At 41.5% G+C, this 27,573-nt stretch overlaps 1 protein-coding gene and 1 long non-coding RNA gene across 4 annotated transcripts in view; one reads left to right on the top strand and one right to left on the bottom strand.

Annotated features, from left to right (window-relative positions):
• The window catches only part of LOC311441440, a 102,351-nt gene that overhangs the window by 600 nt on the left and 74,178 nt on the right, over positions 1 to 27,573 (top strand). The window lies entirely within an intron of this gene.
• SPATA16 (spermatogenesis associated 16) overlaps positions 6,083 to 27,573 on the bottom strand; it is a gene marked incomplete at its 5' end in the record, with an annotated part of 77,369 nt that continues 55,878 nt past the window's right edge. The window contains 3 exons of the mRNA XM_084529276.1: positions 6,083 to 6,425; positions 17,662 to 17,745; positions 22,017 to 22,181. Of these exons, the coding sequence (XP_084385402.1) occupies positions 6,303 to 6,425; positions 17,662 to 17,745; positions 22,017 to 22,181 (372 nt within the window). The 3' untranslated portion in view covers positions 6,083 to 6,302. The remainder of the gene's footprint in view (positions 6,426 to 17,661; positions 17,746 to 22,016; positions 22,182 to 27,573) is intronic.

Genomic DNA, 27,573 nt, shown 5'->3' with positions numbered 1-27,573 from the left:
TAAAAAGCTGAATATATTAAGGAGTTTCACACATCCAGTTCTTTCTCAGATTGAAACCCTAGCAGTATGAGCAAGTGCTAGAGAAGCTCTAATGGATACAGTCTAATTACTTGCCATTTCTGCTTTGACTTAACAGTTCATGAATTACAGTAACTCTGACTGACAGATCATTGCTGATTACTAATTAAATAGCAGAATTCAGTTCCTTGCACCTCCAGCATTCACCCCCATAAAAAGTGGCACCGTATCCTAACAAAAAAAGCTTTCTCTCTCCTCGTTTGTTGATATGTGGAAGCTGATGGTCTCATCCCTCTGGAAAACAAAGATTCTCAGGGCACATTTAACAATAGTGGTGGATAAATATATTTCAAAAATAAAGTTACCGCTGTGTTGCTTATAAAAGAGGCTTTGGAGAGAAACTGTTGAAGGCAGTATAACAACTCAGCATGTTTCCTGGCACTCTCATTCTCTTATGGATCGCCTCAGCCCTCATTTAGTGAGCACAAAGAACAATAAGCTTTTTAGCCCTTTATCTGCAGAAGGGGACAATTCATTCGCTGCCATAGGTGCTCACTAGGTCACCCAGACACTAGAATGAACGTGGGAATGGATTGTCTGTCTTCTCCTTTCTCTTCATTTGTCTTTTCTATTCAACAAACCCCGAATTTAATCTGGTTCTTGACAGTATTACTACTCTCCTAATCAGTGATATGTTTTAACTTGTGATAGCAAACTGTAAAAATGAGCTGTTGGGGTTGGTAATTCTCGGGATGTTTTCCCTCCAGTCCCGAACAGCAGTGGGTAGAGTTATGGACAGCCAGATAACTATTTAACTCTGCTGTAACTTTTCTCACTAAACGCTGAAATAGTTAGTTCTACTCCAGATGTTAAAGCAAGAATAAGGGCTCATTAAGGATGCTACAGAGCTTTTCAAACACACAAAAAATACTGCAGACTGACAAACTTTTCTTTGTGCTGATTTCAGTCACTGATATTACTCCAAAAACGCAAAAAACTTTTTATTCTAAGAAGAACCGCTGTACCTCTAATATCTTACTTTGTAAGCATGTCCCGAAGTGTGGGAATATTTCTATACATGGTTTGTAAATGTCCTTCAAAAATAATGCTCAAGAGCAATGGTAAAAAGAAATAGTGTGTTGCTTAAGACCCTATATATCAAAAAGCACAGTATAAAAATTCTTGGCATATAGATGATCATAATGGTCCCTCTGGACTTAAAAGGTATTACAGAGAGAAACCGCAGAAGTTGTTTCTATAATTTAAAGCTTTATCTTTTCTTTGTTACTAATTCTTCCTGTCTGAGTATCACCATTCACCTTAAGCAAAATAGATTTTTTTATTATTATCTCACAGTAATAATATAAGCTTTGTATTATTGAAGTTAGTACCAGTAATAAATGGAAAATCTAGAGTTCTAACGGGTGGCAGTAAGATCCCCTCCTCTTTGCCCCTCATCCCCTATCTAAAGTAAGTATTTAACATAACTGCTATTAATAGCAACAAAAAGCAATGCATTTAAACAAAGACAGGAAATGGGTCTGGAAAAACAAATGATCCCAGGTCATCACAGCTGAGCCAGCAGAGTAACTTTTAGGAAAACTTTACCAGCAAAGAAGACCGTGTGAAATCTTGAAATCAGCTCTTCTGACTGCAAGACTTCTGCGGTTGTTTTCTGATGCTTGCCCATGTAACTGTGGTTTGTGACAGTGTGATCTTTCAAAACAACAGGAAGATTTTTACAGAGATATATGGAAACCCTAGGGAAATGGGGCAGCTGCTTTCACCAGGCACTTCCGAAACTTCACCGAGACCTGCTGTGCCTCATTTTCTCCCTGTGCCTGAGAAATGGGAGATCTGCCTGCCCTGGAAGTCTCGGTGAATACAGGGATAAAGCCTTGTGCAGCCCCTGGGATGGGAAAATTCCAGCGTTTCCTCTCTTTGACTAGGAAATGCCTGGAATGACTCACTGTAGTTAGTGTAGCAAGTGTGACCTTTTTAAAGAAGACCGCCTTATGGAGCTGTTTTGCCTCTACTTTCTCCAATTTTCTTTTACTCCAGAATGACCAGCTTCAAAGAGAAAGTTCACTGCTCTAATTGAATATTCTCCATATTGAGAGGGGTAAAAATAAACATTCTTCTCAGTTTATTCACGCATAAACTAGAGTCATCCAAGTGTGACATCTGAAAGGAACTACATGATTATAATCTGAAATGAGAACAAAGTTCATCTTGTGCGGTTTCTTATTTTCTTTCATTGCAGATTTTAAAAGAGGAAAGAGATCTCAGAATTTTAATACCCATTAAAGCTGAAGGAAGCCAGGGCTCTGCGCTCCAGTGTTAACCTTTTTAGTATTCTGCCGGCTAATTGTCTGTCCGTTCTACCTTTTCCTCCCAGGTTAATGGGGTGGTTAACAGGGGAGGACAGGAGTGGTTGGCCAATCACACTACAAAGCAAACTGAAAAGGTCAAAGCGATGCGCTGTATTATTCATGGGCTATGCCTTGCCGGGGTATCTCGGATCTCATGTCTTCTCATGATGAATTGCAACAAGAACAAGAAACAGCCCAATGTGAAATTGGCTCTGGTGACAATGATCGTAGTTCAAATGGAGAAATGTAAAACCGCGGCCTGCTGTTGTTCTGTCCGCTGAGATTAAAGATGTGTGATCACATCTAGCCCCTGAATAAGGAACTGGTTACATTTGTATGACTGCTTGGTTGGGTTGTAAGTATAATACTCTGCGTGTGTATGTATACATATGTGTGTGTATATATACACACAAATCCTTCTAATTTTAGCCATAGGCTGTGTCTTGGAAGTAGTGTGTGGTGCCTGATGTCCCTCCCCTCTGTATTGCTAAACTAATGATTAATGTACAGAGTACTTAATATTAGACTTCTATTTAAATTGTATTTGGTTTAAAGTTATTAATATGCTAATTGCTAGTGGGGACACTTGGACTAGACTCTAAGGTGGTCCTTGCTCTCAGAGGTTTGCAAACTGTGGAGTCAAATTTCAAGGGAATTCTGATGCAAGTGTTCTTCTGTCCTTTGCTTTGGTGTGAAATGGGGGTGGAGGGAGATACGTGCAGAGGCAGGAGCGTGGTTGAGGTGCTCAGAGTTATTTTCTGAGCGGTGTCCTCCCCTACAGAGTGAGAGTAGCACCACAGACTGCTACTGAAGGCCTAGTAGCGGGTTCCATTCAGGTATCTTCTAGTTTCGTCCTCACCACTGGATGTCGTGAGTGCACCTTGTCTTCTTCCACTGGTGACGTTCAGTTTATTTCTTTAGCTGTACACCCATTCTCTTCAGACCACAACCTTGTATTTTTCAAGTGTTTTTACCATACCCCTTTGAGAGAAGAGACTTTATAAACAGTGGAAGTGAGAAATATTTATTAAGACCAAACACTGCACCTTCTGTGAGTCGTAATCAGTGTTGGAGCCAAGCAGTAAAAAGGTACCTAACACCTGAAGGAGCTCACTCTGCTTGTGCTCCAGGCCTTGGTACAGAAATTCTGGCATTTACAAGGAAGCAGTGATCACAACAGCAAGCAAAAGAGTTATGAGGCAGTCTTGGGGAGAGGGTATTTTTACTTTTTTTTTTTTTTCTTTCTTTTTTCCCTGTCTTTAAATTGGTATAGTGCTCTTTGCTTTTCATTGAGTGGTTTCAACTGACAGAAGTTGCTTGGGGCCAGTGAACCTGGCTGTCAACAGATAAATCATTTTTGTGACCAAAAAAAAATGATGTGGCGGAGGAAAACAAATGCCCACCATTCATTTGGAAACTAGTCTTTGAAACAGAAGTGACCTGAAAGTGGAACTCTTGGGTAATGGTCTCAGTTGTGTCCTTGTGTGCAAGACTGAAAAGGAGGGTGAGGAGTGAAGTCCAACTGGTGCTAGCTCCTGATGAGAGGAGCCATGGCGTGCATCGTCTCCTTATAGCAATCCCCAGCTATGAGGCCAGGGAATCATTATAATACAGTCTGCAATTTATTCAAAAGACAAGATTATATTATTATTATTATTATATATTATTTAGGGGAGCCTAGTGAATCACATGCGTTGGAGACTATGCCGCATGCAGCAAGCATCAGACCCACCCGCACACCCCTCTCCTTCCCATGCCATCCAGCCAAAGTGAAGTACATTCATGGGGTGAAGCTGCCTCTCAGAAAGCCTTGAGTAAAACACCTGCTTGCAGATCTGGGCCTGGGAATCTATGCAATACAGATGGGTATTTTTGGAAAACAGCAACCCCTTTCCCTGTGGCAGAGGCTCCTTTCATATTTCCTTTGTGGTGTTTCACAGATGACTTCTTCTGACAACTGCCTCAGTCTATGGCTTTCTGGAGCTAAAGGGCGCTGTAGCCAGATGTTGGCCCAGATGTTTCAGACACCTAACAGATTGATTTGGGCAACAGCTTTTCTCTCTCAGTGAGGAATTGATCTGTAGTGTAAGTTTTTCTGCCCTACCTGAATGTCAGATACCTGAAAGTGAATTGTCACATCTTGTCTCGGGTCTGGGGTTCTCACAAAGCCCTGCAATGAGCCTGGTACGCTGTGCTCAGTGCACCAAGATCGACTTTTTCATGTTGCACAGACTGTTTTCTCACCGGCAGTGTTGTTTTTTCCCCCCAAAGTTCACCTCTTTTCATTGCACTTTTTTTTTACCTGGAACGATGAAAAAGAGTCTACGTGATTTTGCATAAAATATTGCAGAATTGTAAACTAGTTTACATCAAATTAAGAGTATTTGCTTAAGAGCCTCATGATTTACCAAACTGTGTGTTGACTGTGACTTGATGATCCATGGGGAGCAGTCTTTCTGATTTAGTATGTGTCTGCTCATCAAAGATGGATGATTGCCACTATGTGTCATAAAACTTCATCTGACAAAACCAACTCCATTGCAAAATAATGCTGTCTCCAAAGGGCAATAATTCTTCGTTTCTATGTCCCACATGTCTGAGCTTGAGCTAGCTCAGATTTTCACAGAAAGATTTCTTTATACATACTCTGTTAACGATGAACAAACGACTATCAAAGCTTTTGCTGGTTCTCTCTTAGTTTAAAAAAAAAAAAATCTTTTATGAGAGCCTAGGAAGATGGTTTGTAGCAGCTAAAAATCTGTGGGATTTAGACTCCTATCTGTGATAAATAGATAACGGGAATTATGTGACTAAATACCTTTGAGATCCTAGATTTTCAATTAAATCTTAATGCTTGACTGGATTTTTTCTTTCTATCTTTTTGTTTTAAAGTTACCTTTGAATGAGAAGTTATACGGAACTGAATCCTATTTTTATAGGTTGAGGTTATTTTCTTACAAAGTAAATGCAGTGAAGGAAAAGGGACAGACTGCACACATCAGTTAAGGACGCCTAGCAAACATCATCTGGTAAGGTGATCTCTATTGAAAAGTAGGTCTTTTAAAATGAAATAAAAACTGTGATTCTGTGAAATTTAAAAATTATTGTCTAATGGAGGAAAACTTACCTGTAGGGCACAGACCAGAGCAAAAGGCTCCAGGTTCTTAACCGGGAGCAATGCTGGCCTCTGTTTTTTGCTTTCTCTTTTTGTTGTGTCATGTTTCTTGCACTTATCCTTGTTTCAGCTGTAAAGTGCAGGCTCCCACTTGTCACCTTTTGCTATACCAATATCTGTAGTGTAAAGCATTAATGTGGGAAGAAGATAATGTGAAGCCAAATTCCTTTTAGCTAAGGACTGGGAGGGGATGCCTGTCCTCGGCACTTCTCGTGTGACAACCAGGCCAGGAGGGTTTTACAGGGTGTGGCTACAGAATGTCCTCAGGTCAGAAAATCCATATGGGCTTCCTCTTGAAATTTAAGCCCCTTTGGCCTGATGTGCACTGCTCTGTAAAATCAAGTCACGGGCTGCAGAGGTGTGGGCAGGTAGCTGGGCTGTAGCCCCAGGCAGTTTTCTGCAGCTAAGTGTATGTAAGCGTGGGTGTAAACCATTAGAAGCCCTCCCCGGCTTTTTCCTCATGGATGTAGAGAGAAAAATGCACCGCTGGGTGTTACTGTTTAAATAAACAAGACAATTTAAAATAAGCCTTGCGTGGACGTTTATTCCAGCCAGTTAAGGCTAATGAAGTGCAGGAGTGTCTTGCTAAAGATACCCCATAGCGAGGGGAAGGCTCATTAAGTGGAAAGGTGGCTTTTGCTGACCTATCTATCAAATATCTACAGTGTTAATTTTCTCATTGGCTGTGTGGCCATGTCTTTAGGGCTGGTGAGGGACAGCTTTGTATTTCCTAGGCTCTAATGTTGCTGCGTATTTTGAAGCCTCTTCATTTTCATTTTCTCCCTCCTAGCTGCTCTCAGCCTTTTGTTCTTTAAGTAACTGTCTTCTACTTGGTATAAGAAGTCTTCAATTATTCCGATCTGCAATTACAAAGAAGTGTTAGAATCATGTCCCTGTCCCTGCATAAAAACATTAGAAACTTTGGCAATTAGTTTATTTCAGAACTAATTCTCATTAGAAGGAAAACCATGTGAAGGCACCTCTCGTACAATTGGCTGGAGTAATGGTACATGATTTATTAAATTTTTTGTCCCTTTCTGTTTGGCCTTATGCACGCACAGATTCAGTTCTGTGAATTTGGATTCAATTACTTTACTGCTGTGGAAGAGACTTCTTTCATTGAAATCTGTGCATTGAAAACAGAAATTTATCACAACTCTGTCTTTAAATGGCATTGAAAAACAGCCACTTTAAAAGGAAGGGATGATGAGGAAATTAATCTCGGGCAAGTCTTTCTTGATAAGGAAAGAGAACAGAAGCTTCTGGCATTTATATGCCAAAAATCAGCACATGGAGAAAAATGAGTATTCTGCATTGCTATGGCATGAACCATTTTTCTATTAAATCAAAATGAAGTTCTGAATAAATATGTTTTCCCATGAAATATAATTCACTAGAGAATGTAGTAAAAGAACAGATGACCTGTGTCCCCCCCAAATAAAAACATAATTATTCTAATAAAGAGTACATTCAGATAGATATACTTTGCAAGGCTGATTTCAGAACTGAAAATAAATGTTCATAACCAAAACCAGATATTAATAGTACTGTGTACAGGTATTCTGTGAACAACAGGCATTCATAATTTCATGGCTATCTCCCCCCATGCCTTACCTTTATTCATAACTTACGTCAATATTTGTGATGTGCAGTGTTTCTGCATGGTGAGGATGGGAACCATCTCCCTTTGCACTGAGTCATACTCAGGACCTAGACCCTATATAACATGAGGATCTAAAGAATCAATCTTCCAATTGCATCTTAAGCTGCAATCTTTTTTTTTTTTTTAAAAAAAAAAAAATAGTCCTAATCTATCATCCTGACACTCATTCAGTGGAGCATTGCTTCTTTAGTCACAGCACTGAGCAGCTGACTGTGAATTAATCTGAGTGTGGCTCACCAGTGCATTTATTTGTATATTTTGCTGTTATTTATTTGTATATTGAGCTGTTAGGAGAGTGCTCCCAGCCCCGAGCTTGGAGCCGTGCATGTTGGAGAGGGGCGTGCGTGTGATGGAGACGCCACCAGGCAAGCACCAGAGCTCGTGGGCAATTATTTCTGCTCCTCTGGGGTGCCGAGGGCACAGGAGCTCGGCCTCCTGCTCCCCACGAGCTTGCATTGGAGCAGTTTTACCCCATGCTGGTGACCCCAGTGGGCTTTGCTCCTCCGCTGTCAGGAGGGCTGCAGCAACAGATGCCCACGGAGGTTGGGGCTGGCTCTGGTGTGACGTGCTCGCAATATGAACATGCAGGGGATTAGGGAAAGGAATCGTTATGCTAGCCTCATTTTTAAGAAGCTGAAATAAAAGCTTAGGAAATCATTGATCTGCCAAAAGCAGGCAGGAAGTCTGAGAAAGACTAATCGCTTGGTGCCAAGCTCCAGTCCAGGGGCTCAGCCATATTAAAAACAACAAGCAAGCCCCCAAGGCTGTTCTGCAACAGACCAAATTAAAATGTCTCTGTGACTTCTGTGATTATAAGGAATCTGTTAGATTTCTGTGAGTAGAGCTCGTGTTTGGGCAAGCACAAAGTGTGTGAAGAGGCAGGGAAATGAATCCCAGGCAAGTGGGGAGGGGAAGGGGTGAGGGAGGTCCAGGAAGCGATCAAAAGCCCCAGTAGCTCCTTTAGGACCATCCAGCGGTGGCCAAGCTGCTGGTGATGCCACCAGAGAGCCCGGGATGGGATGGTGTTCCCACCAGAGCTTGGCTGCTGCTGTGTGCTTTTCATATTTATAGAATACCTGTCAACTCCAGCCCCCAAAATAAGTTCTAATATGGCATATCAGGGGTGGAAATAATAGTTGCTTACATAATTGCAATGCTACTGACACAGCTGATGAGCTGATGATGTTATTTGCACAGCAGTGATGACATTCAAACCCTCGCTGACTTACAATTACACTGTATGCGCTGAGCCCTGGCATGATTTAAATTACCATACAAACACAATGAAAATACAGTCTCTTGACAAGATAAAGGGGGGAAGGGGGGTAGCTTAAAAATGTCTTTTTGGTGGCTGCAATGTTCAGTAGTGCTTATTCATGGCTTTTTAGCTTGCACATTTCATTTTAAGAAAGTAAATTGGAAGCATTATGTTCTGCCTTTTTGCCTTGATTTAAAACCTTCCCGTGCCCGCTCTTCTGCTGTTTGACTGTGGTGAGCCACCTTCAGGGCTCTCGTTGGGAAATGCAAATTTTTAAAATCAATAGCTTCATTTTTTTTTTTTCTTTTTTCTTTCCAATAAGTGCTTAAAAAGGAATCTGTGTGGATGGGAGTGTGCAGAAGGACATATGTCACAGCCAGCCCAAACGTGACTAGTGTAGGGAAGCGGCTTTTGGAGAAGTCTCGCGATTCACTCCTCAGCTGACCTCAGACTGTTGCTGAGCCCTGTTGCTGAGCCCCCAGGGCTGTGTAGCCAAACTTTGCAGCCACTACACGGGCTGAAGTGCCATTGTGTATTCTAAAGTACCACTAAATCCCACCATGGGAAGAGCCCTGCAGGACTTGATTCACAGTGCTGGTGTTGCCAGCGAGGCACACGAGGACTCACCCTGCACAGGGATCAATGCCAGGTCAGCCCTTCGCCCTCCTGTACGTGGATTTTGCTCTACGTGAATTATCACTTCATGGGCTTTTTCTCAGTGTAAGTTCTCGAGTGCCTGGTGGCCTGAGTACTTATGGAGACAGTTTGGGCTTCAATGTATTTTAATCCTCTGCTGCTAAGACATCTTATTTTCAAGATATCCCAGGTATTTGCTCCCCTAGGTTCTCCCAGCAGTGCAGTGGCAGCATTTCTACTTTGGTTAAATATCTACAGACCCGGCCCAGCTAAAGGCTGCCCAATGCATCGCTGCCCCTCAGTACAAGTCGCTTCTGTTTTTCCCTCATTTCTGGCTGCTCCTGTCCCTGTTTCTTTCACTGGGCTTTTCTCTCTCTGGTCTGGCCCCTCTGATCAGCTGGAAGGAGCAGAGGAAAAGGAGGTGGATGGTATAGAGAGCAAACTGAAAGAGGTGAGAGGCAATGCAATGGGGTCAGCATGAGGGATGAACAAAGGAGGGTCTCCTCAGGCGAGGCAGTGTGTGGTTTCCCTTTGGCTTGGGATCTGATCCAGACCTATGGCAGTTTTTGAAAGTGACTTTACATAGGTCCACACAAAGGCAGGGAACAAGACAGGCCTTGTTTGCAGCATACAGAAGCGTTTCTGATCTTGCCCTTCTGTAGGTGTTGTCCAGTGATGGATAAAGGAGAGCGAGCTGGCAGTCCTGCTCTCGGATGCTGTCCTGATTCCCTCACGGCACGGAGGATGTACAAGCAGCACCTGCTGCTGCAGCTGGGCTGCAACCATCATAAGATTTCAGCGTAAAGGACCTCTGGAGGTCGTTAAGACCAACCTCCTCTGCAGAGCAGGCTTCGTGGGGTTTCCCCTCTTTTACTGAAGCCCCTACTGCTTTTCTGCTAGCGTCCAATCAGTCACTTCTGGCTTTGTCCAGATGCATCTGGTTTTGCCCTGAAAAACGCACAAGGCCAGTATATTCTTTGCTCTTCCTATGCACTCCCTGGGATAAGACATCCCACATATGGTTCCTAATTACGTGATATGCACCAGCTATGAAGAGAGGCCACAGAGACACTATCCATCATGCAGGGTGTTTTTGTCCAAGTCCTGATGGGCCACAGATGTCACGAAACTTGTCAACCTTTGCTGCAAGGGGGCTGTTCCAAGGAACAGATGCCCATGGTCGATGGCTTGCTGATGGTCCAGCGGAAGCTTCATGGCTTGTCCAAAACTGGGGGAGATATTCTCATCACAAACTAGCTTGTGTTTTTTAAAATACTGGCAAGAATCTGAATACAAATACAAAAATATCAGCAATAGAAGAGTTTTCACCAGAAGAGTTTAGAACAGCACAAATGAAAGAGCCAGGACAAACTCCCGAGGACAAACTCATGTAGGAAAACAACTCTTTAAAAAAAAATGTAGATAGAAATGCAGCAAGCAGACATAAAACCATACAAGTCTGTGTTACATGGATCCAAGTGTATGCAGGCTCTACACTGCCTAAACATCCAAACTACTTAAATCCTGATACAGACTGGGAGAGTCAGTGTGAAAGAGGAAAGAGGTGCTTTTGAAAATGTATGCAGGAGCCATAAATAACAGGCAACAGCAAAAAGGATTTGGGGGCATAACAGAACCTATTCCTATTACTTGGGAGCTCTTAGTAATTAATAGAAGGCAAATGAGCTGCCTTTAAACACGAAGTACCTCTCCGTGTTTTCCTTTGTACCCCTGCACTTGCTGAAGCACTCGTTGGGCTGAAGGAAGGAACCAAAGGAACGGTACGGAAAGGGCCCGGAGGGTGAGCAGGGATGGCTGTACGGGGTGTGGAGGAAACGCTGAGAACATGCCACAATTGTGATTTTACTGCTTGTGTGTTAAGTGAAGCATTTTTGAGCTGCTGTGGTTGGTTTTGGAAGGGAGCTGGGTTTGCATATAGCACATCATCTCCTGAATGGCCATGGGCAGGCCAGAGTCATTTCCCTATGTTTGTCTGGCGATGTAACCCACTGACCGCACAACTCTTGCCTTGGACCTGCTTTTGGAAACGTTCATAGCTTTAGATGCTAGTGCCAAAGATAAATGTGCTGTCCCTCACACTCCTTTTCTGCAGTTTCACATGCCTTGTGTACACACTGCCTTTCTTTAAAGAACGCGGTCTGACAGGGCTGTCCACATGTCCACCCTGAAGGACGGAGTTTAGTGAAACACTGAAAAATTAACAGGGTCTTAACACGTTAGCAAAGCTCCAAAGCTAAAAGCAGACGGAAGAAGGAGTATTTGCTGATGGGAAACTGAATAAGAAAACTGTTGATGCTGGTAATGAATTACATTTATTAAGCACCTTACAATGGAGATGGTCCTTCGGTATTTTACAAGCTCTCCTGAATCACTGTCCAGCTCAGTGTTTACTGCAAGCTGTCCTGTTGACTCGTGCTATCTTTCACAGCAGTAACAACACCTGGCAGCAGGTGTTTATAGGGCTGGAGACCTTTCCTAGCAGAGGGCAGCAGGTAAGCTGACTGCTCATGTATAAGTGACAGCATGATTAGCAAGGGCCGGGGAAATATCTGTCGAAATCCCTATGCAGGCACCGTTAATGTCCAGAATTGGTGTGATTTAACTGCCAGGCAACGACAACCAGCTACATTATTCTGATGTCTGAGACATTTACTGCTCAATTGCCATATTTACTGGTATTTAAAATTATCCCATTGACTTATCTCACCCTATGGCTTGGCGGAATAGACCAGAGCTTTTCTTGTAACAAAACACTCCTTCCCACTTGCATTACCAGTACTTTTTTTGTTGCTGTGATGACCTATGAATTATGGGTATAAGTGTCATATGATATTAGACCAACTGATTTGGCTGGAAAAAACAGACCCTCCTTCCCTCCTCCCTTTTCACAGTGGTTCTGTGCATTTGTGAAATGCCCAGCTGTGTCACGGCCCTGGGGAGAGAGCAAACCAGGAGCCAGTTTCCTTCTGGTAGTGGCCAGCCATTCCTTGGCTGCTTCAGGACTAGCCAAGCTGAAGCACACCGAGACAATTTGGGAAGCCTGCTGGCTCTGAGAACAAGCAGCGTTCCCAGTGGCTGTGGCATGGGCTTGGGTTACTGCACAGGACCCTACAAAGTCACACAGAACCAATAACTACTGCAGCAGCCAGCGCAGTGCTCTTCAGCAACACGTCCACTTTCCATCAACAAAATATGAATCTCCCTCCTTGCTCCTCTGGCTGACTGAATGCCTGGCAAGTCCACGGCCCTTTTCCATGGCTTGGTTTTCAATTAAGAGATAATGTCAGTGGAAGAGCACAGGTCATCAGACAGCGTTCCCCTGCTGCTGCAAAAGGCAGAGCTGTAGTAAGCAGAGGTCAACTACTGAGAATCTGTGTGCCAGGCTAAAGGATTATATAATACGTTAGGCTAATTTTACTTCATTTTATATTCACATATATTAGTGCAGTTTTTGTTATATACTTATCCTTATGTAAGTTACATCTGTTCTTTTATTCACTCATCCATGTTTGCTCTGTTTTCAGATTTATGAAACAGGCGTTCCACTGAGCTCAGCAAATGATGGGCATAATAACTTATCTAAATTGCAAAGTATGTGATGCCCTTGAGGTAAACTCAGATGTAAAGGTTTTATGAAGTGTCTCACATGTAGAAGTGTAGGGAAGTGTTTATTTGCCAACTCCTGTCTATCCTTTGGCTGTTCAAATGATGTTAAGAGAATCCTATGAAACCACTATGAAAGCCTAGGGGCTAAATGGAGGAGAGAAGTAGAACTGCATTATTATCTTCACAGAGCCAATATGGCACTTGCTACCTTATTGGGCTCTCCTCTCTTCGGATGTCAAAAGTTTATGGTTGATGGGCTGTAAAGTATCTCTTTATTTAATGAAATGCCTCTCACTGTAACAATATTAATGAATTTATTGTTATGAGACAGGAAAACAATCCCCCTTATTTCTTTTCTTCTGTTACAAAACTACAGAGAATTGAGGGCTCTGTAGAGGAAAGGAGGCCGCTTCCTACCCCTTTAGGTATCTTAGATACCATAAACCCTTCCACCTGACCATAGTGGCTATAACATCCTAGAATGGCCATGCAGAGACATGATTCCTTGAGTTATTTAGGGCCAAGCTTGATCATTACTCCCAACATTCATACTCACGGCAGATTTTACTTAAATCTGTAACTCTGTCAGGAAAGCAGCTAGCAAACAGTGACCAGACCTGGCTATTACAGTGCCTCATTTCCTTAAAACTCAGTGGCTGCAGTACTCTTGTGGGATCCAGCTGAATTAGCAGGGTAGTTCCCCTTCATCTCTCTTGGAGATCTGTTCACTGCTGCTGAGCCTTGTGCATTGGAAGTCATTGCTCAAACTGCTGGCCTGGCAGCCTCATTAGATTAATAAATTCAAATGTTATAGAACTAAGAAGAGAATTCACACTTTAAAATCCAGTAAGAAAAAATATTTTTCTGCCTCTGTTCACTGGTGAAGACTTAAGACCCTTTATAAGATAGGCTATGATGCTTTTCCCCATAGTGTTTCCCACTGGCTACTTTATGAGGACTTTGCATTCACAAGGCTGGCTTCAGAGAAGTCCCTTCTCATAAAATGCTGATGGTGTGATATTTCAGTACCTTCAAGATTCAACCTATACATTTGGACAGAGAGAGTAATTAAAAAAAAATAATCTAAGCCTAGTATGATGCCTTGCTGTAAGCCCAGCAATCTGGGCACCAGCAAGCTCAGTTTGGGAATTTTTACGAATACATTTGTTCCTGAAGAAGATTGGGACTCCTTCCCTCTCTTACGTGCTTGATGGGTCTTACCCCCAGGTGTCTGGGTTTCCCCAAATTGCTGATACCCAGGAACATCGCGGCTTCCAGCCCTAGCCTGGCAAGCAGAGGGCAAATATGCGCTATGGGCAAATTTAAATTGCTGTAGACTAACTGAAGTGAGTGTCATGATGTGTATTTGAGAATATCCAACTACCTGGACACATGGAAGGGTCTAAACTACTTGGTGAGTCTCTGTGAGCTGGGGAGTGGGGACACGGCCAGGCAGGGCATGGTGAACTGCCACCCCACCAGCTCCATCCCATGGATTTGCTGGTGGCTGGTGGAGGGGCAATGGCCCTATGTACCACTGTGCAGTGATACCAGCTCAGCTCAGTTTTATCCAGGGAGCTGCATGTCAAAGCGTCTGTAAAATCCCAGAGAACAGGCATGAAAGGGATTTGGAGAGGCTGGCCCAGCCCATGTTTCCTTTCCATTCTACAAGGATATCTAAAATGTGGTTAAGCCTCTGTAGGGGGATGTTTCCTAATCTCCCACAGTAATGTAGGCTGTCCTGGGTCAGGTCTCCTTGTGGCTGCAGAGTCCACAGCCTGCTATTACTGAGAAAGGCATCTCCTTAGCTGTGATGTTCCCTTTTCTCCAGCTAATCACTGAGTCATTTTTCTTTTTGTTGTATTTAAAGCTTCTGAAAATAATTAGCCCGTTTGAAAAATTGGTTCACTTAAAAACATAAATTTGTCAGAGAATTGGGTGAGCAGTGCAATGCCCAAAACACTTGAAGCTATACATACATTACTACTTTGTCACTGCTGTAAATTCAAAATTGCTCAGATTAATTTCAAACTAATTTGATAAACCCTCCACTGTGACAAAAGGAAAAGTGTTTGGTTGTCAGGCTTTGTGCCCTGGTACGTCAGATTTCAGCCTGAATGAATTTTTTATGGCTGACTCTGGAATATAAAACTCTGAAAACAGTGGTTTGTAATGGCAGTTCTGACAGACCCTTTAACCGTTTGGAAAATAGGCACAGCTATAATTCTGCTGCATTAGAGAAAAATTTTGAGTGCTTTCATTAGGTGCAACAGCTGTTTCTATAGCAAGAGCCAAACTACACTGGTGGTAGCGTAGCTGTCAACTTCTCAGAGTTTTGCATTTATAGCTGATTGTATAAACTCCTTTATGTTCTTTTTCACTTTCCAATATATGTAAATTAATTCAATAGCAAAATTACAAATAACTACCCTGTAACTAGATCTATGTGAAGGTTCTTAGCAAGCTCCTACAATCAGCGACATGCGACGAGCGAATCGAGAACCACTGAACTTTTCAAAATGGTTCTCGCACAAGTAAGTGACAGGCAGTAATCCATGCCACATCGGTTTTCTGTCACCAGATTTAATCCTCTGTAGTAATCTGTTAGGGTCCTTTAACCTGGTGTAACTTTCTAAATTAGAGCTGATTTAAGTGAAACATAAAAAAACAAACAAAAAAACAACAAGAAGCCAAACTCCATGAGTACTTTCCTGCTTCTTCTACTAAGTAAGAAAATTCCTCTAGGAACATGCTGAATATGCTGGAATTAAATTTTGGAAAAAAGTAAAGTAGAAAAGAACTATTTGATGATGCTCTCCAGTTCTTTGTTCTGAAATAATATAGAAAAATATTTTTGTATTATGAAACAAACAGTGAGTTCTGCTTGGAACAAGATGCCCCAAATCAGATACAGTTATTCAAGCTGCCAAAAATGAAATGCAAAAATTATTTTCAGAATGCAAACAAATTTTGAAGCACCACATTTTAAAATGCAGAGAGCAGATTTTCAGGCATTGAGTAAATTTTATTCCTAAATATAGAAGTATGCACAGCTTTGTGTGGCGTAATTTGGGATGCCAGTCCATTTTTAAATGTTAGCTTGATTTCAGTTAGGATTATACTGAAAGTTAAAGTATCCAGAGAAATATAAAAGATTTACGTGTATATGTACAAATATATCACACATACAAAAAAGATGTTTTACTAAATTTACAATGAAATATTAGCTGGTGTCTGTTGAAATATATGGCAATCTTTTCAGTACCATCAACAGACTTTTAATGAACCTTTAATAAATATTTTGATATTGGTATATGTAGTCTAACTTCCAGCCACAATCCTTTCTCTATGGTTGTTCAGAGTTGTGAAAATCTGGCTGGTTATTTCAAACACCTAACTGTGAATTAAAATCCCAACTTTTGGAAAAAAAAAAATTAGAAAACTTTGTATCTAATACTTAAGTCTGTTGTCTGAGAATGAGAAAGATAACTGCCAAAGAAGCAGAGGGAGTAAGTTATTTGTCAATATATTATTCACTCTTTGCATTCATGTTTTTATCAATGTTTATTATAGCAGGAAGTATGTATGCAACTGATAAATGTAGGTAATTTTATATTGCATGTATTTGTGTTGCAAAAGCTTCTCACACAATCTGCAGGCAGGTGTGAGAGATTTAGAGAATATCCTGGTGTGATGGAAAAGCAATGTGAACATTTAATATTTGCTTTACCTCATGAACAGTCAAAAGAGATGCAACTTGTTCTATAATTTTGGGCATTTAAGTTCTGGTTACTTTATCCAACTATTCTGTACTTAGAAAACTTTTTTTTAATGAGCCACCTATGTGACAGCTCAAGGAGGCATTACACCTGGTCCAGCTCACTCTCAGAGGTGATGCCTTCTGAAACTTTAATCCTAATAACTCATAAATCCTGGCTCTGAACATCTCTGTACCCTCTGCTCCTGTCACTTGTTTCAGACACCCCTGTCCCATTTGCTTGTCCTATTCACATGGATGCAGTGCAGGCAGCTTGGGTTCCTGGTATTTTCCCTGAGATTTGACTGTAAACCCTAAGTACCACAGTGGAACAATGTCAAGTCCTGTCAGTGCCAAAGTGCTCTGTCAAGTCTTGTCAGTGCCCTGTTGTCTGGACGTGGTACAGAGTGAGCGTGCATCTGCCTGGGGCCCTACAGAGATTCAGTGTCAGAGTGATGCTGTGACCTGTTAGCAAAATCCTCCTTTCCTAGTGATGCATTGCCGTCCTGCACTCAGAAGGGGCGGAATGTCAATAGTGTTGAATGCCCAGAGTGAATTGCTTTGTTTTGAAAGGCTCTGTGCAAATGTAAGATTCTCCCATTACATCCCAGCCTGACCTATTATTCACTACATCGGGTCAAATTCCTCTGCACAGAGAGCCAACAACAGGCTCCCTGCATTTCACAAATCCTACAAGAATTACATTGACCGGTTGCTGAGCAGAGACTCCAGAGAAGCATTTACATGTCTGTTACATCTCACATCACCAAAGCCTCATTTGAGCTCCACTGAGGGACCTCATTTGTTGGGATGAGTTTTATTCCCTAACAACTCACCCCAACAATTAGCACAGTACCCATATGACAAAGATGGAAGAGAAGCAAAATTATCAGCCAAAAATAAGCTATGCAGATTTCTTTTTCATTAGATAACCACAAGAGGCTATTAACATGGACAAAGATCAGCCATAGGGGCTAAAGCAAGAAATTAATATGTATTTGTGGTTAGTGTCTGAGTGCTAAGAGAGTTCAAGGCCCGCAGACAGCTTTCAAGCAGCACCTACTTTCTTTTCTACCTTTTGAACAGCTCTGGCTCAGGTGGACATATACTCCCCAAGGAACAATATGCTCTTCTGCCCCTTCTGCAGGTTTTTACCTTCTCAATTTTATTCCACACACGTTCTTTATCACTCCTTCTTCCTTCAAGGGTGTCCATGGCATCTGCCATTAACGACTGCAGCTGCGGCACCAAGATAAAAATTATCAGTGTGGAATTCACACAGAAATAACTTCTCTAAATACACAGATTAAAACCTAATTAAAAAATCATTTGTACGCTGATGATTTTATTACTCATCTTTCACACAATGAGCACCGCCACCTCATCTTTGCTTCAGCCATTACACTGTATTATTGTGGATATAAAATACTTAACAATGGGAAAAAATCCAGTGGAAAATTTGTATTTAAGCCTATACGTTTCTGTGCAGGAAATGTTTATACTTGGTTAAGGAAGACTCAAGTTGTAAAGAACAGAGGTTCCATATTTCATTCTTTAGCTGTCTGGGATATTCTGTGTCGTACATGACTGCTTTTTAGTATTTCTCCCAAGGCTAATGTATCATAATTTAGGGCAGCATGTAAAACTGCACAAGAGGACAACACTAAAGCTGAGATGCTTTTACTGTAGCTGGGAGTATCTAGCTCATTTTCCCTTCTTTTACTATCCTTTTTCTTTGGCAGACCCTTCCTCCTCCCCATCATTCAGCATAACAGACCATAAAAGCAAGGCTGACAATTTCTAGTGTAAACTATAAAAGGAAGCTGTAGGAAAATACTTGCTAATCTGTGCTTAGTGTTAGAGGGAAGGCTAAAATTCAGGTTTGTTGTGGTATTGTCTCACCCTGTACCTTCTCTATGCACTCGAAAAATGTTTTGGTCACTCCGTATTCAGTAACACAGGGTTGTTAACAACATGGTTTGGATTCAGTGTTATCCTCCCATGGGCAGCCAGCACCAGCATTTAGGAAGAAACTGGGAGAAACCTGTATGTAATACCTGGGGTAGTGCACTGCTCTGTAAGTTTTATTCCAAAATGTTTTGTTGTTTAAATGGAGCAACCAACGCAAGAAATAGCTTTTGGTGCCTCTTCCCAAATTTGTTGCACATTATTATTATTATCCAGTCTATCTAGTCTGGTAAAGTGTAAGCATTCATACAGAAATTGTCTCCTTTCTGCATCTAGATTGGCAGGAGTCTACCATGAGTACAAGAGGTGATAAAATTTAAAATGTCAATGTTTAGGCTTATCTGAGCAAGATATAAATATGCTGTCTTGAGATTCAGGGAACAGACTTGTATTTCCTCAACTTTACCTTCACATTCAGGTTTTTGATGTTAAAATTCCCTGTCTTTGTCCCAACAAGGGATAAAGGTATCTTCTGAATCTTACTTAGGGTCAGTTCCAGCTAATGTTGTGCTTGTGCAACCATTAAGTTGAACGTTATTGGCCAAAACATTTTATGAAACTTTTTTTTTGGAAGTCATGCATCAGTATTCATGAAAAACAAAACTGCAAATTTCTGCCTCTGACCCTAATGTGAAAAGAGTCAAGAAGCTGTCAGAAATTTTCCATCAGAATACTTTTATGACAGATAATCTCCTTCTATGAATCCAGAATAGACACAGCCCAGAGATTAAGGGTATTAAGGGCAGAAAGGGTAAAGCACAAAGTCTGCATCAGAGCAGGCGGAGGGGAACAGGACAGGGAAGGAAGGGATTTCTCGGTGGCTGTTCTTGGAGCAATTCCTCCTGAATTGGTTGAAAAGGGGTCACCGGGGTAGGGACTGGGATGTGGGTCTGCCACGCTCAAACCCATCTAGGCTGGAGACTTCACTGCTTTGGACAAGGAGTTAAGCCAGGAAATCTGGCTTATTGTGAAAAGGGCCTTGTGCCTGCTTTGGGTTTAGTTTTCATCACCCAAAGTTTTTTACTGGCTCTGATGGCAAAAAAAAAAAAAAAAGGTGAATGCAATAGGAGTGGACAGTTGGCAAACCAAAGTAATTCTCCCAAAGCTGATCTTTTTTTGGAAAATCCCCTCCTTCAAGGAAATTTTTATTTTAATATCTTGTCCTTATTTGATTTAAAACTGAAATAGATTTTTTTTTTTTTTTGACAAGCATTCATCTTGATTAATCGTGTACAAATATGGTGACAGTGAAATCATAAAGCTTGGACATGTTTTGTTTCAACAACTGAACTGTTCAAGCTAACTGAGATCTTTATTCTCCCAGGGTCTATGAATAAATACTAATCTAAAAAGGCCTCAGCTGAAATTCTCTGTGCTATAGATTAGGACTTCATTTATTTAGTTACAGGAAGACATTTACAGAGAAGAGTTTATAACTGAAATGCCTTTGGGATCCTTGCTGTATCAGTGCAAATTGCACTGTTATAAATTCAACATGTTTTAAACTTTATGCAACTCATACAGTATGCGATAATAAACATTTGGCATCTTTAGCATTCTCCAACAACACAATTTAACTGCCTTCCTAGGTCATAAAGCCTTATCTCACCTTTCCAATGTAAAGTTAGAATGACCTCAGAGGAATTACTTTAAATTTTTATTAGCACAAGTGAGATTAGAATTTGGCCAGACGAGTCTTCTTCATGAAAAAAATACCTTTAAAACTATTTAGATACCTCCTAGAAAGACAGCTGAGGAGCGAGAAACAGGTGAAGGGGTGCGGGTGCTGCCTGTGGCCACAGGCAGTTGCAGGCTGCCAGGGCCCACCAGTATAGCCCAGTCCCACCAGTGCTTCCTCCTGCCCACAGCCCAGTGGAGGGAGGAGAACAGTGCCCAGGAGCAACAGGGGATCTTTGATCTTTTGCTCACTGTGGGATGGCTCAGATGAGCAGGCCCAGCAGTGGGCAGCGATGTCCTGAGCTCGGTGCAGTCCCTCATGGCACCAGGAAGGGCAAGGGCCATTAATTACTCCCCGGTGAAGCCAATCTGCACATTTGTGCTTGCAGATGTGTTTCTTAACAGTGTGATGCCTGAAGTTCCCTAAAATATTCCAGCTACACGGTGTCTGAGCCTCCATTTGCATACACAGACCAAAGATATAGTTTACAAGAGGATGACAAGATAAAGGCAAAAAAAATGAATGCTGAATTAATGCATTTTAATGCTCCGGACAGAATAGCTGGTAGAGATTTTCTGCCTTTTTCTTTTAAAAGACATTTTTACCTTGGGCTCAGTAAACAAAGCATGCTTTTTGCTGAAAGATTTCGAGCCTCTCACTGAAATCCTCCAGGAGGCACCCTCACTCTGCCCAGTCCTGCCCCAACAGGCCGAGGACCTTTGCCTGGGCTGGCCTGCAGCCTTCCTCAGAAAGGTTTCCAGGGAGGTCAGGCTTGTGATTACTACATGACAAGATACAGGCAGCAGTGTAATAGCCTGCATCTAGCTTGTGATGTACTGAAAATATTGCACCCTGGAGAAAACCTATAACTGAAATATGTACCAATAACTCCAGACCCTTTAGTCAGCCTTGAAATGTGGGCCCGCTGAAGTTTAATACTGGCAAACTTGCATCAAAAGGAGAATATCTCCTTGTAACACAGTCTCTTTGCCATGTGGCTTCCCTTTCTCTGGAGCCCAGACCTCACGGGCTAGCAGGCCCTTGCAGCAGCTGCAGGCCGCTGCTCGCCATCCCCGGAGCTCTGCAGGGCCACAGACATGTGTCTGGGGGCTGGCTTTGGGAAAACTGAGAGCCTTTAGAGGACCAAAGTCAGATCATCAAAACCTGGCTGTGTTTACATGTGGGCACTGTGGGAAGGTTTTTTTTTTTTTTTTTTTTTTTTTGGCCAGGCTGAAATGTGTAAAATGTTCCTGCGCATGAGCTCTATCCCTCCATGTCAGGAAACCGAGCAGCCTTGTGGAAGGATAACCATGCACTTGCAGCACTTTCTAGTCGCAGGTTATTGATGCATTATCATGCTAGTAATGACCCCGGTCTTGCCACAGCCCTGCTTGCATCACTGTCCTCACTTTACAAGGGGAGAGCCTGCTTCGTTCAGAGCCAGGGAGCAAGTTGTAGATGGAGCTGGGAACAAAAGTCTTTTTTCCTCCTTTCTCCCGTCTTATGCTTTAACCAGATTTGGCCTGCTTTGCTGCAGGTGGCTTCTGATGTTAGGTATCTTAACGTAGCACAATCTGAATAATTGCAATCATTTTCCCAGACTGATTTGGGCAGGTTTGGGGAAAAAGAAGAGGTTTTAAAAATATGCCTACAGATGAGTCATGCTGGTTCTGTAAAAGTCATCCTTGCAGGTGATTAGCATCTCAGACAAGGCACTGCAGCAGGATTTTAAAACTACTTCAGGTCCACACATTCAAAAAAATTACTTCCAGAGAAAATTGCAGCGTAGCACTCTGCCCCAACCCTTCCCTCCCTACCTTCCTGCCTGCAAAAGCCAAAACAAGGATTAGAAATGAATGCTCACCAGTTCAGCATCCTGCTGACTGATGTCCTGCAGATAGGGAATGGATGCTAGCTCAGCCATCGCTTGATTAATCACCTGGGACTTTTCCGTGACTTGCTGCAACCGGCCGAGGATGCTGGCGTAATGCAACTTCTCTATCACACGTGAACACGCACAGAAATTGTCCTGTTCTCTCAGGAAAAGCAAGTGGGTTAGAGGAGAGTCACAGAAAACACACTTATCCTTTGAGTCTTATGCCTTGAGGCTTATCTTCATATATATTTACGCTGGTAATACCATAAGCAATATGGCATCCAGCACCTTTAAGATAATGCTTTTGACAATCTTTATAGAGGAGAAAAATACTTTCCACAATCTCTCTAGTCATACTAGAAAAATAAATATGTAGTCATAATATATGTGAAAGGGAGAGAGCAGATAACAAACATGAATGCAATTTTCTCATTTGGAAATGGCTTTTCAATAATCCCCTCAGTTAAATATTATCTGACTTTTATGGATTGCTTTTAAAGTTTCAGTAAAGAGGTTGAGGAAACCATGCAATGGCTAAGCCTATGGTTTGTTTGCAGACTAGGGAAATCCATAGTTTTCAAATATACAACCTTGAGGAGCTAAAACCTGCAGAGGTGGTCTCTGATCCTCCAGGCACATGGTAAATTTTAAGTATGTGCATAGAGAAGCTCAGCCAAGTGCTTGCATAAAATCTCAGCACCTGCTGAAGCGTTTGATGGATGGCAGCCCTACTACCATATTTTCAAAAGTGTTCTCATGCCAAAAATGCAAATGAGCACCCTACTGAGATTTTCAAAAGCAATTTGGCCTAGATTCTTGACAAAATGTAGCCATTGCTTATCTGAATGCTCAGCCATTCTGAGTGAAATTTCCATTCATCTAATCAGGGTTGTGAATGTATTTAAGTGCCTGAAATTGCAAGTATTGGCATAGATTTTCAAAAACACTTCTAGTATTTTTAGCAGACCTTTGTTCTGGCAGTACCATATGGTGGTGTGTTGATGCTGCCATTTACATACGCTTTGGTTCCCAGGTAGCTGATTCTAGGTCCCATTGTACAGTGAGCAGGGCAAATGGAAAGTTTTGAATTAAATTTATTTTTCCACAAATTGACAAAGAATCTCAAATTTTTGATCTGATCTTGATTTTGGTTTTGCAGAAATTTGCACCGGGAAAGCATCAAGTGGTTATAAAAATCATTACCAAAATGACTAAGAACATCATTCTTATATAAAATTCAAGTATTTAATAGCAATACTCTTCTTCCTTTATTTATGGAAGCATTTTTATCCCTTTTAATATAATATATAGCATAATTGTAAAGTAATATAAAATAAAAGACCATACTTTGAAGACTGCTGTCAGGAATTCAGCTATAATCTATGAGGTCCAGATATGAAAGCAACTGAGAAAGGAAGAACTGAGCCAATGAATTTCCATTAGCACCAGACGCTGCACAGGGAAGAGGAGCTCTGGTCAGCAGTTCTTTCAGTATTGCAGATAGCTCCAGTCAGCTGTGTTTGGAGAGGTTAATTTAAACCCAAGTATCACGGAGCAGAGATGCCAGCACGGTAGAAGATACCTCTTTTGAGAGAAGTGTGGTTTGATTAGTCTATTAATGAAAATGCCAAGAGCTTATTATTTTTCTCAATAAACATAATGGAGGGCTAAATTCTAAAGAGAATAAACAACTGAAAAGGGAAGGGGGGATAAAAGATGATGATAACAGAAGGACTATTGTGTATAAATAGGTACAAGTAATACTGGGGTGGCAATTAAGCTTCTTATAATTCAGGTCGAAGGTCTTCGGTGTGCTACAGCAAGAATATAAATATAAGAAAGCCCAGCTAGTTCTAAGGTGGATTTTACTCAATTTATGATCAGGATATTATGTGACACAAGGATGTATAATAGGAGGTGATTTGACTTGAGGAGCTAGGAGAGCCGTTGCGGTCCTACCTTCTTATGAACTTCTGTTGACCCGTCTGTAAGAGGGGAAACCAAGACCAACTTGCTTACAAACTATTTTTATCACTTGAAAAGTCCTTTTCTGTGGGTCTGACCTAGCAGTCGTTGGATACATTAGGAAGGAAAAGGATTTCTGTGATCTCTGATATGTGAAATTGTAAGTCTGACACAGTCTAGTTAGTATAGCAATAGAGCAAGGAAGAAAATGGAGCCCTGTCTCCGACTAATCATCAGTGTGTGAAAGCCAGATAGCTGTGTCTCCAGAGACAGCTGTGCACATTAAAATAAGGAGAAGCAATCAGTTAATGAGATAGAGAAAGAGGGCTCTTATCAACGTAAAATAGACAAACAACATTTTAGATACAGCAAAAGGTTTTTCCCTGCTATTCTTGAAATCCACCCAAAACATTTTGTGTAAGCATTGAGAAATAAGCATATTGAGTCATCAGCTGCGAAAGCAGGTAGAGATCCTCTCTCACCATTGATGTGTCTGTTGGGGGCTTCTCCAATGATTAAGAAAGTAAAAGCAAAAAGAAAACATTTTTTCCTTACTTGACTCCCCAGAAAAATATGAGAGTACATCACATAGCTATAGGAAACAAACTGGGCACCTGTGCCAACAGGCACTCTGTGGACATAGTGATACTATTTAAGTTTATATTAGGTTGGAAGTAAATAAATAAATAACGAACATCAGTTTTTGTTTTTGTGTTGTTTTAAAAAAGGGGTATTAGAGAAAGTTGAACATTGTCAGTGGTGGTCTTTCAGTGACAATGAAAAATGTAGAAAGAGACAGTAAATAACTGCTATCAGGAGAAAAAATTCCACAGGGAACTGAACCACATGATGAGAATTACATGAAGTATAGCAGAATTCAAGGGGCTACTAAGCTGAAGTAAAAACATAATAAAGTGGCCAAGCAATCAGATGAAGCTGAAACCAGCTCAGGAAGGTGCAGTGAAGGTTAAGTAAAGAGCAAACTTAAATGGAGACTTCAGTGAGAAAGAGTTGGCTCATTTAATAACGTGTCCCTTCATGTACTGAGAATTTTGGGATGGTAGCTCCACCTTTTTGCTTTAATCTGTTCTTAAAAAAAGGAGTCATCGCTTATGCCACTTCTATTTATAAAGTCGAATTCCTGAGTACCAGGAATGGTAAAGAAAAAGCAAAGCAAAGTGGCTGGTCAGCCTAGATTTAAAGCAACATCTGTCATATCCAACACATGTGGCATGCCTAACTATCATCTTTAACTGCACCACTTTGCAAAGGTCTGGGGTGTCTCAGTAGTTCTTGACGATTGTGGCATCTTTAGTGCTACTTTTCAGCTCAAAATCTGAATGAGGTTCTGCCTTGAAAACAGCTTGGTAGTGTATTGCAATAACAAGCAGGAAAATCCATCATCATGTTTCTTTAATGCCCTTGGTATGCTCCAGAAAATATGTATGCTGAAATCTGAATGTAGTAAACACTTTCCTTCTATTAAAAAATAGACATCAAAACAGTGAGATCTGTAAGTGTACGCATCATGCTGTGAATCATATGGTAGGTTTTGCTCACCTTTATGAGATGAGCAGTCTAATAAGCCCCTCTGGCCACTGTTTCTCCTGTAAAGTAGCATCATGTGCCACCGACACGGGACTACAGGAGGAGAAAGGCAAACTCGGTGCGCACAAAGCAGCAGAAATTACCCCAGTGAAATCACTTGATAGAATAACTACTTGTCATCACTGGTAATCTTGGTTGCAATAACAGTAGCTGAAAGTCTGACTGATACCTTTTTTTTAAGGCAAATAAAATAACCTTTCTGCCATGGCCTGTGTTTCTGGACACTTGAGGCTTGTGGGGTTTTACCACCCGCAGCAGACAGTACACAGGGGCCAGACTGCTGTGTCCTCTCTCACTGCCCTTGTTTTGCAATACATAAATGTCCTTTTGAGTTAAATGGGACTGGCTGTTCTTTATGAAGATGAGAGGGCAAGTGAAAAATGCTCTGCTTTTTTTAATCATTAGCTTCATGTCCTACCAACAGTGGCGCGTGTACAAATCATATAATTAACTGTAAGCTGTGTAGCTGCAAAACTGAGGTGGCAGAACTGACTTATATTAAGTGTGTTGCCATTGCTTAATAAACTCTGCTTCAGCACTGAGATGCTTCTGTGAAAAAAAATATCTGATTAGGACAAGCATTTTGGATTGCACATTTGCAAATGAAGAAGAGGGTAGAAAGGAATATTAAAAATAAACACATTCCCTTATTGTCTTAAAGTAAATTGTAATACTAATCCCTGTATCTGAGGTTTGTCTTGCAGAAGTTTTAAATTTAGTTTGTGTGACGGATAGCTGGTGGAATCATATTTCTAGCTTGAAGAAAATTTTGGAATACTCTCAAGGAAGCAAAAGTGGCTAAATCTCTGCCAGGTCCATAAAGAGATTTTAATCACCAGTAGCAGAGCAGTTCTGGCTTTGTGCCTATCTGCATTATCAGGTATAATTCGCTTTGTCATTTTACTCTTTGGGTCAGAGGTTCTGTCTTGCCCAGACTATTTCAGTGCTACGAAAACTAAAGGGATAGTGAATATGGTCCTACCAATAATGGATGTGGAATTGGCAGCTGTTTGTTCTAACTCAGTGATGATCTTTTCTGTCTTGGGGTTTTTCTCTTCTCTCTCCAAGCTCCCATGCTGGTGCCCTGGTGACTGGTTATAAATCTGTTGGAGCACGGTTCAGACCTATTACCCTGTTCTGCCTTGGGCAGACCTTGCCCGAACCACCTGGCTGCTATGCTGACCTCCTTGAAAAGAAGGCAAGCTTTCTGCTGGCTTGTGGTGCTGGGATTTCACCCTGTATTTTTGGGAACCTTCTTCTGTTTTCAGCAAGAATATTTAGATGTCTGAGGTGGCGTCCAGAGCTGGTAGAAAATATTACTGTGTAGGAGCAGTGTAAATTTATACAGCTAGTAGGGACTGGCTTGAGCAATCCCAGCATACCTCTCTGCTCTCATCTCTTACGAAAGTTTTTCTTTTCCCTATACCCTGGATGCCAGATACCATGTGTCTCTGTTCAAACCATGTGGTCCTGTTCCTCCAAATTCATTTATAGAATAGGATAGTTTTAGGGAATCTAAAACATATCACTTTTCAGATTTTTTCTCTTCCTGATATTCTTTAGAGACTGAATAACTGCAATACTGGCACCTCATATCTGAAAGCTCTACGTTATACCAAAAGAAAGAACTGTGAGGTCATAAACCACACAAATAGACAAACAAACCCTGGAGTTTTACAGGAGCTTTGATAAGGACCAGGGTTTTATTCTGTACCCAGTATCCAGTCCACTATTTTTGCATTCTTCTAGCTTTCTAGATGTTGAAGTGCAATGCACATGGCTATAGCAGATATTTCACTTTCCCAAAGATGCTTTTCCTACCAGCCTGCACATCAATAACCCGGGTTTTTGGTCATCCAAGGGAAGCATCGCATGGCTTCAGGAAAGAATAAGAAAGAAGCACCTGTGTGATTCCTAGTGGATGTGTGCCCTCAGCCTGTTCCACCTGCCTCACACTGAAGAAGATGCTTTA

This window comes from Aythya ferina (assembly GCF_964211825.1).
Source record: "Aythya ferina genome assembly, chromosome: 9".
NCBI lineage: Eukaryota > Metazoa > Chordata > Aves > Anseriformes > Anatidae > Aythya > Aythya ferina.
Note: the sequence above shows the minus strand (reverse complement) of the source record. Positions and strands in the feature narration are given on the sequence as shown.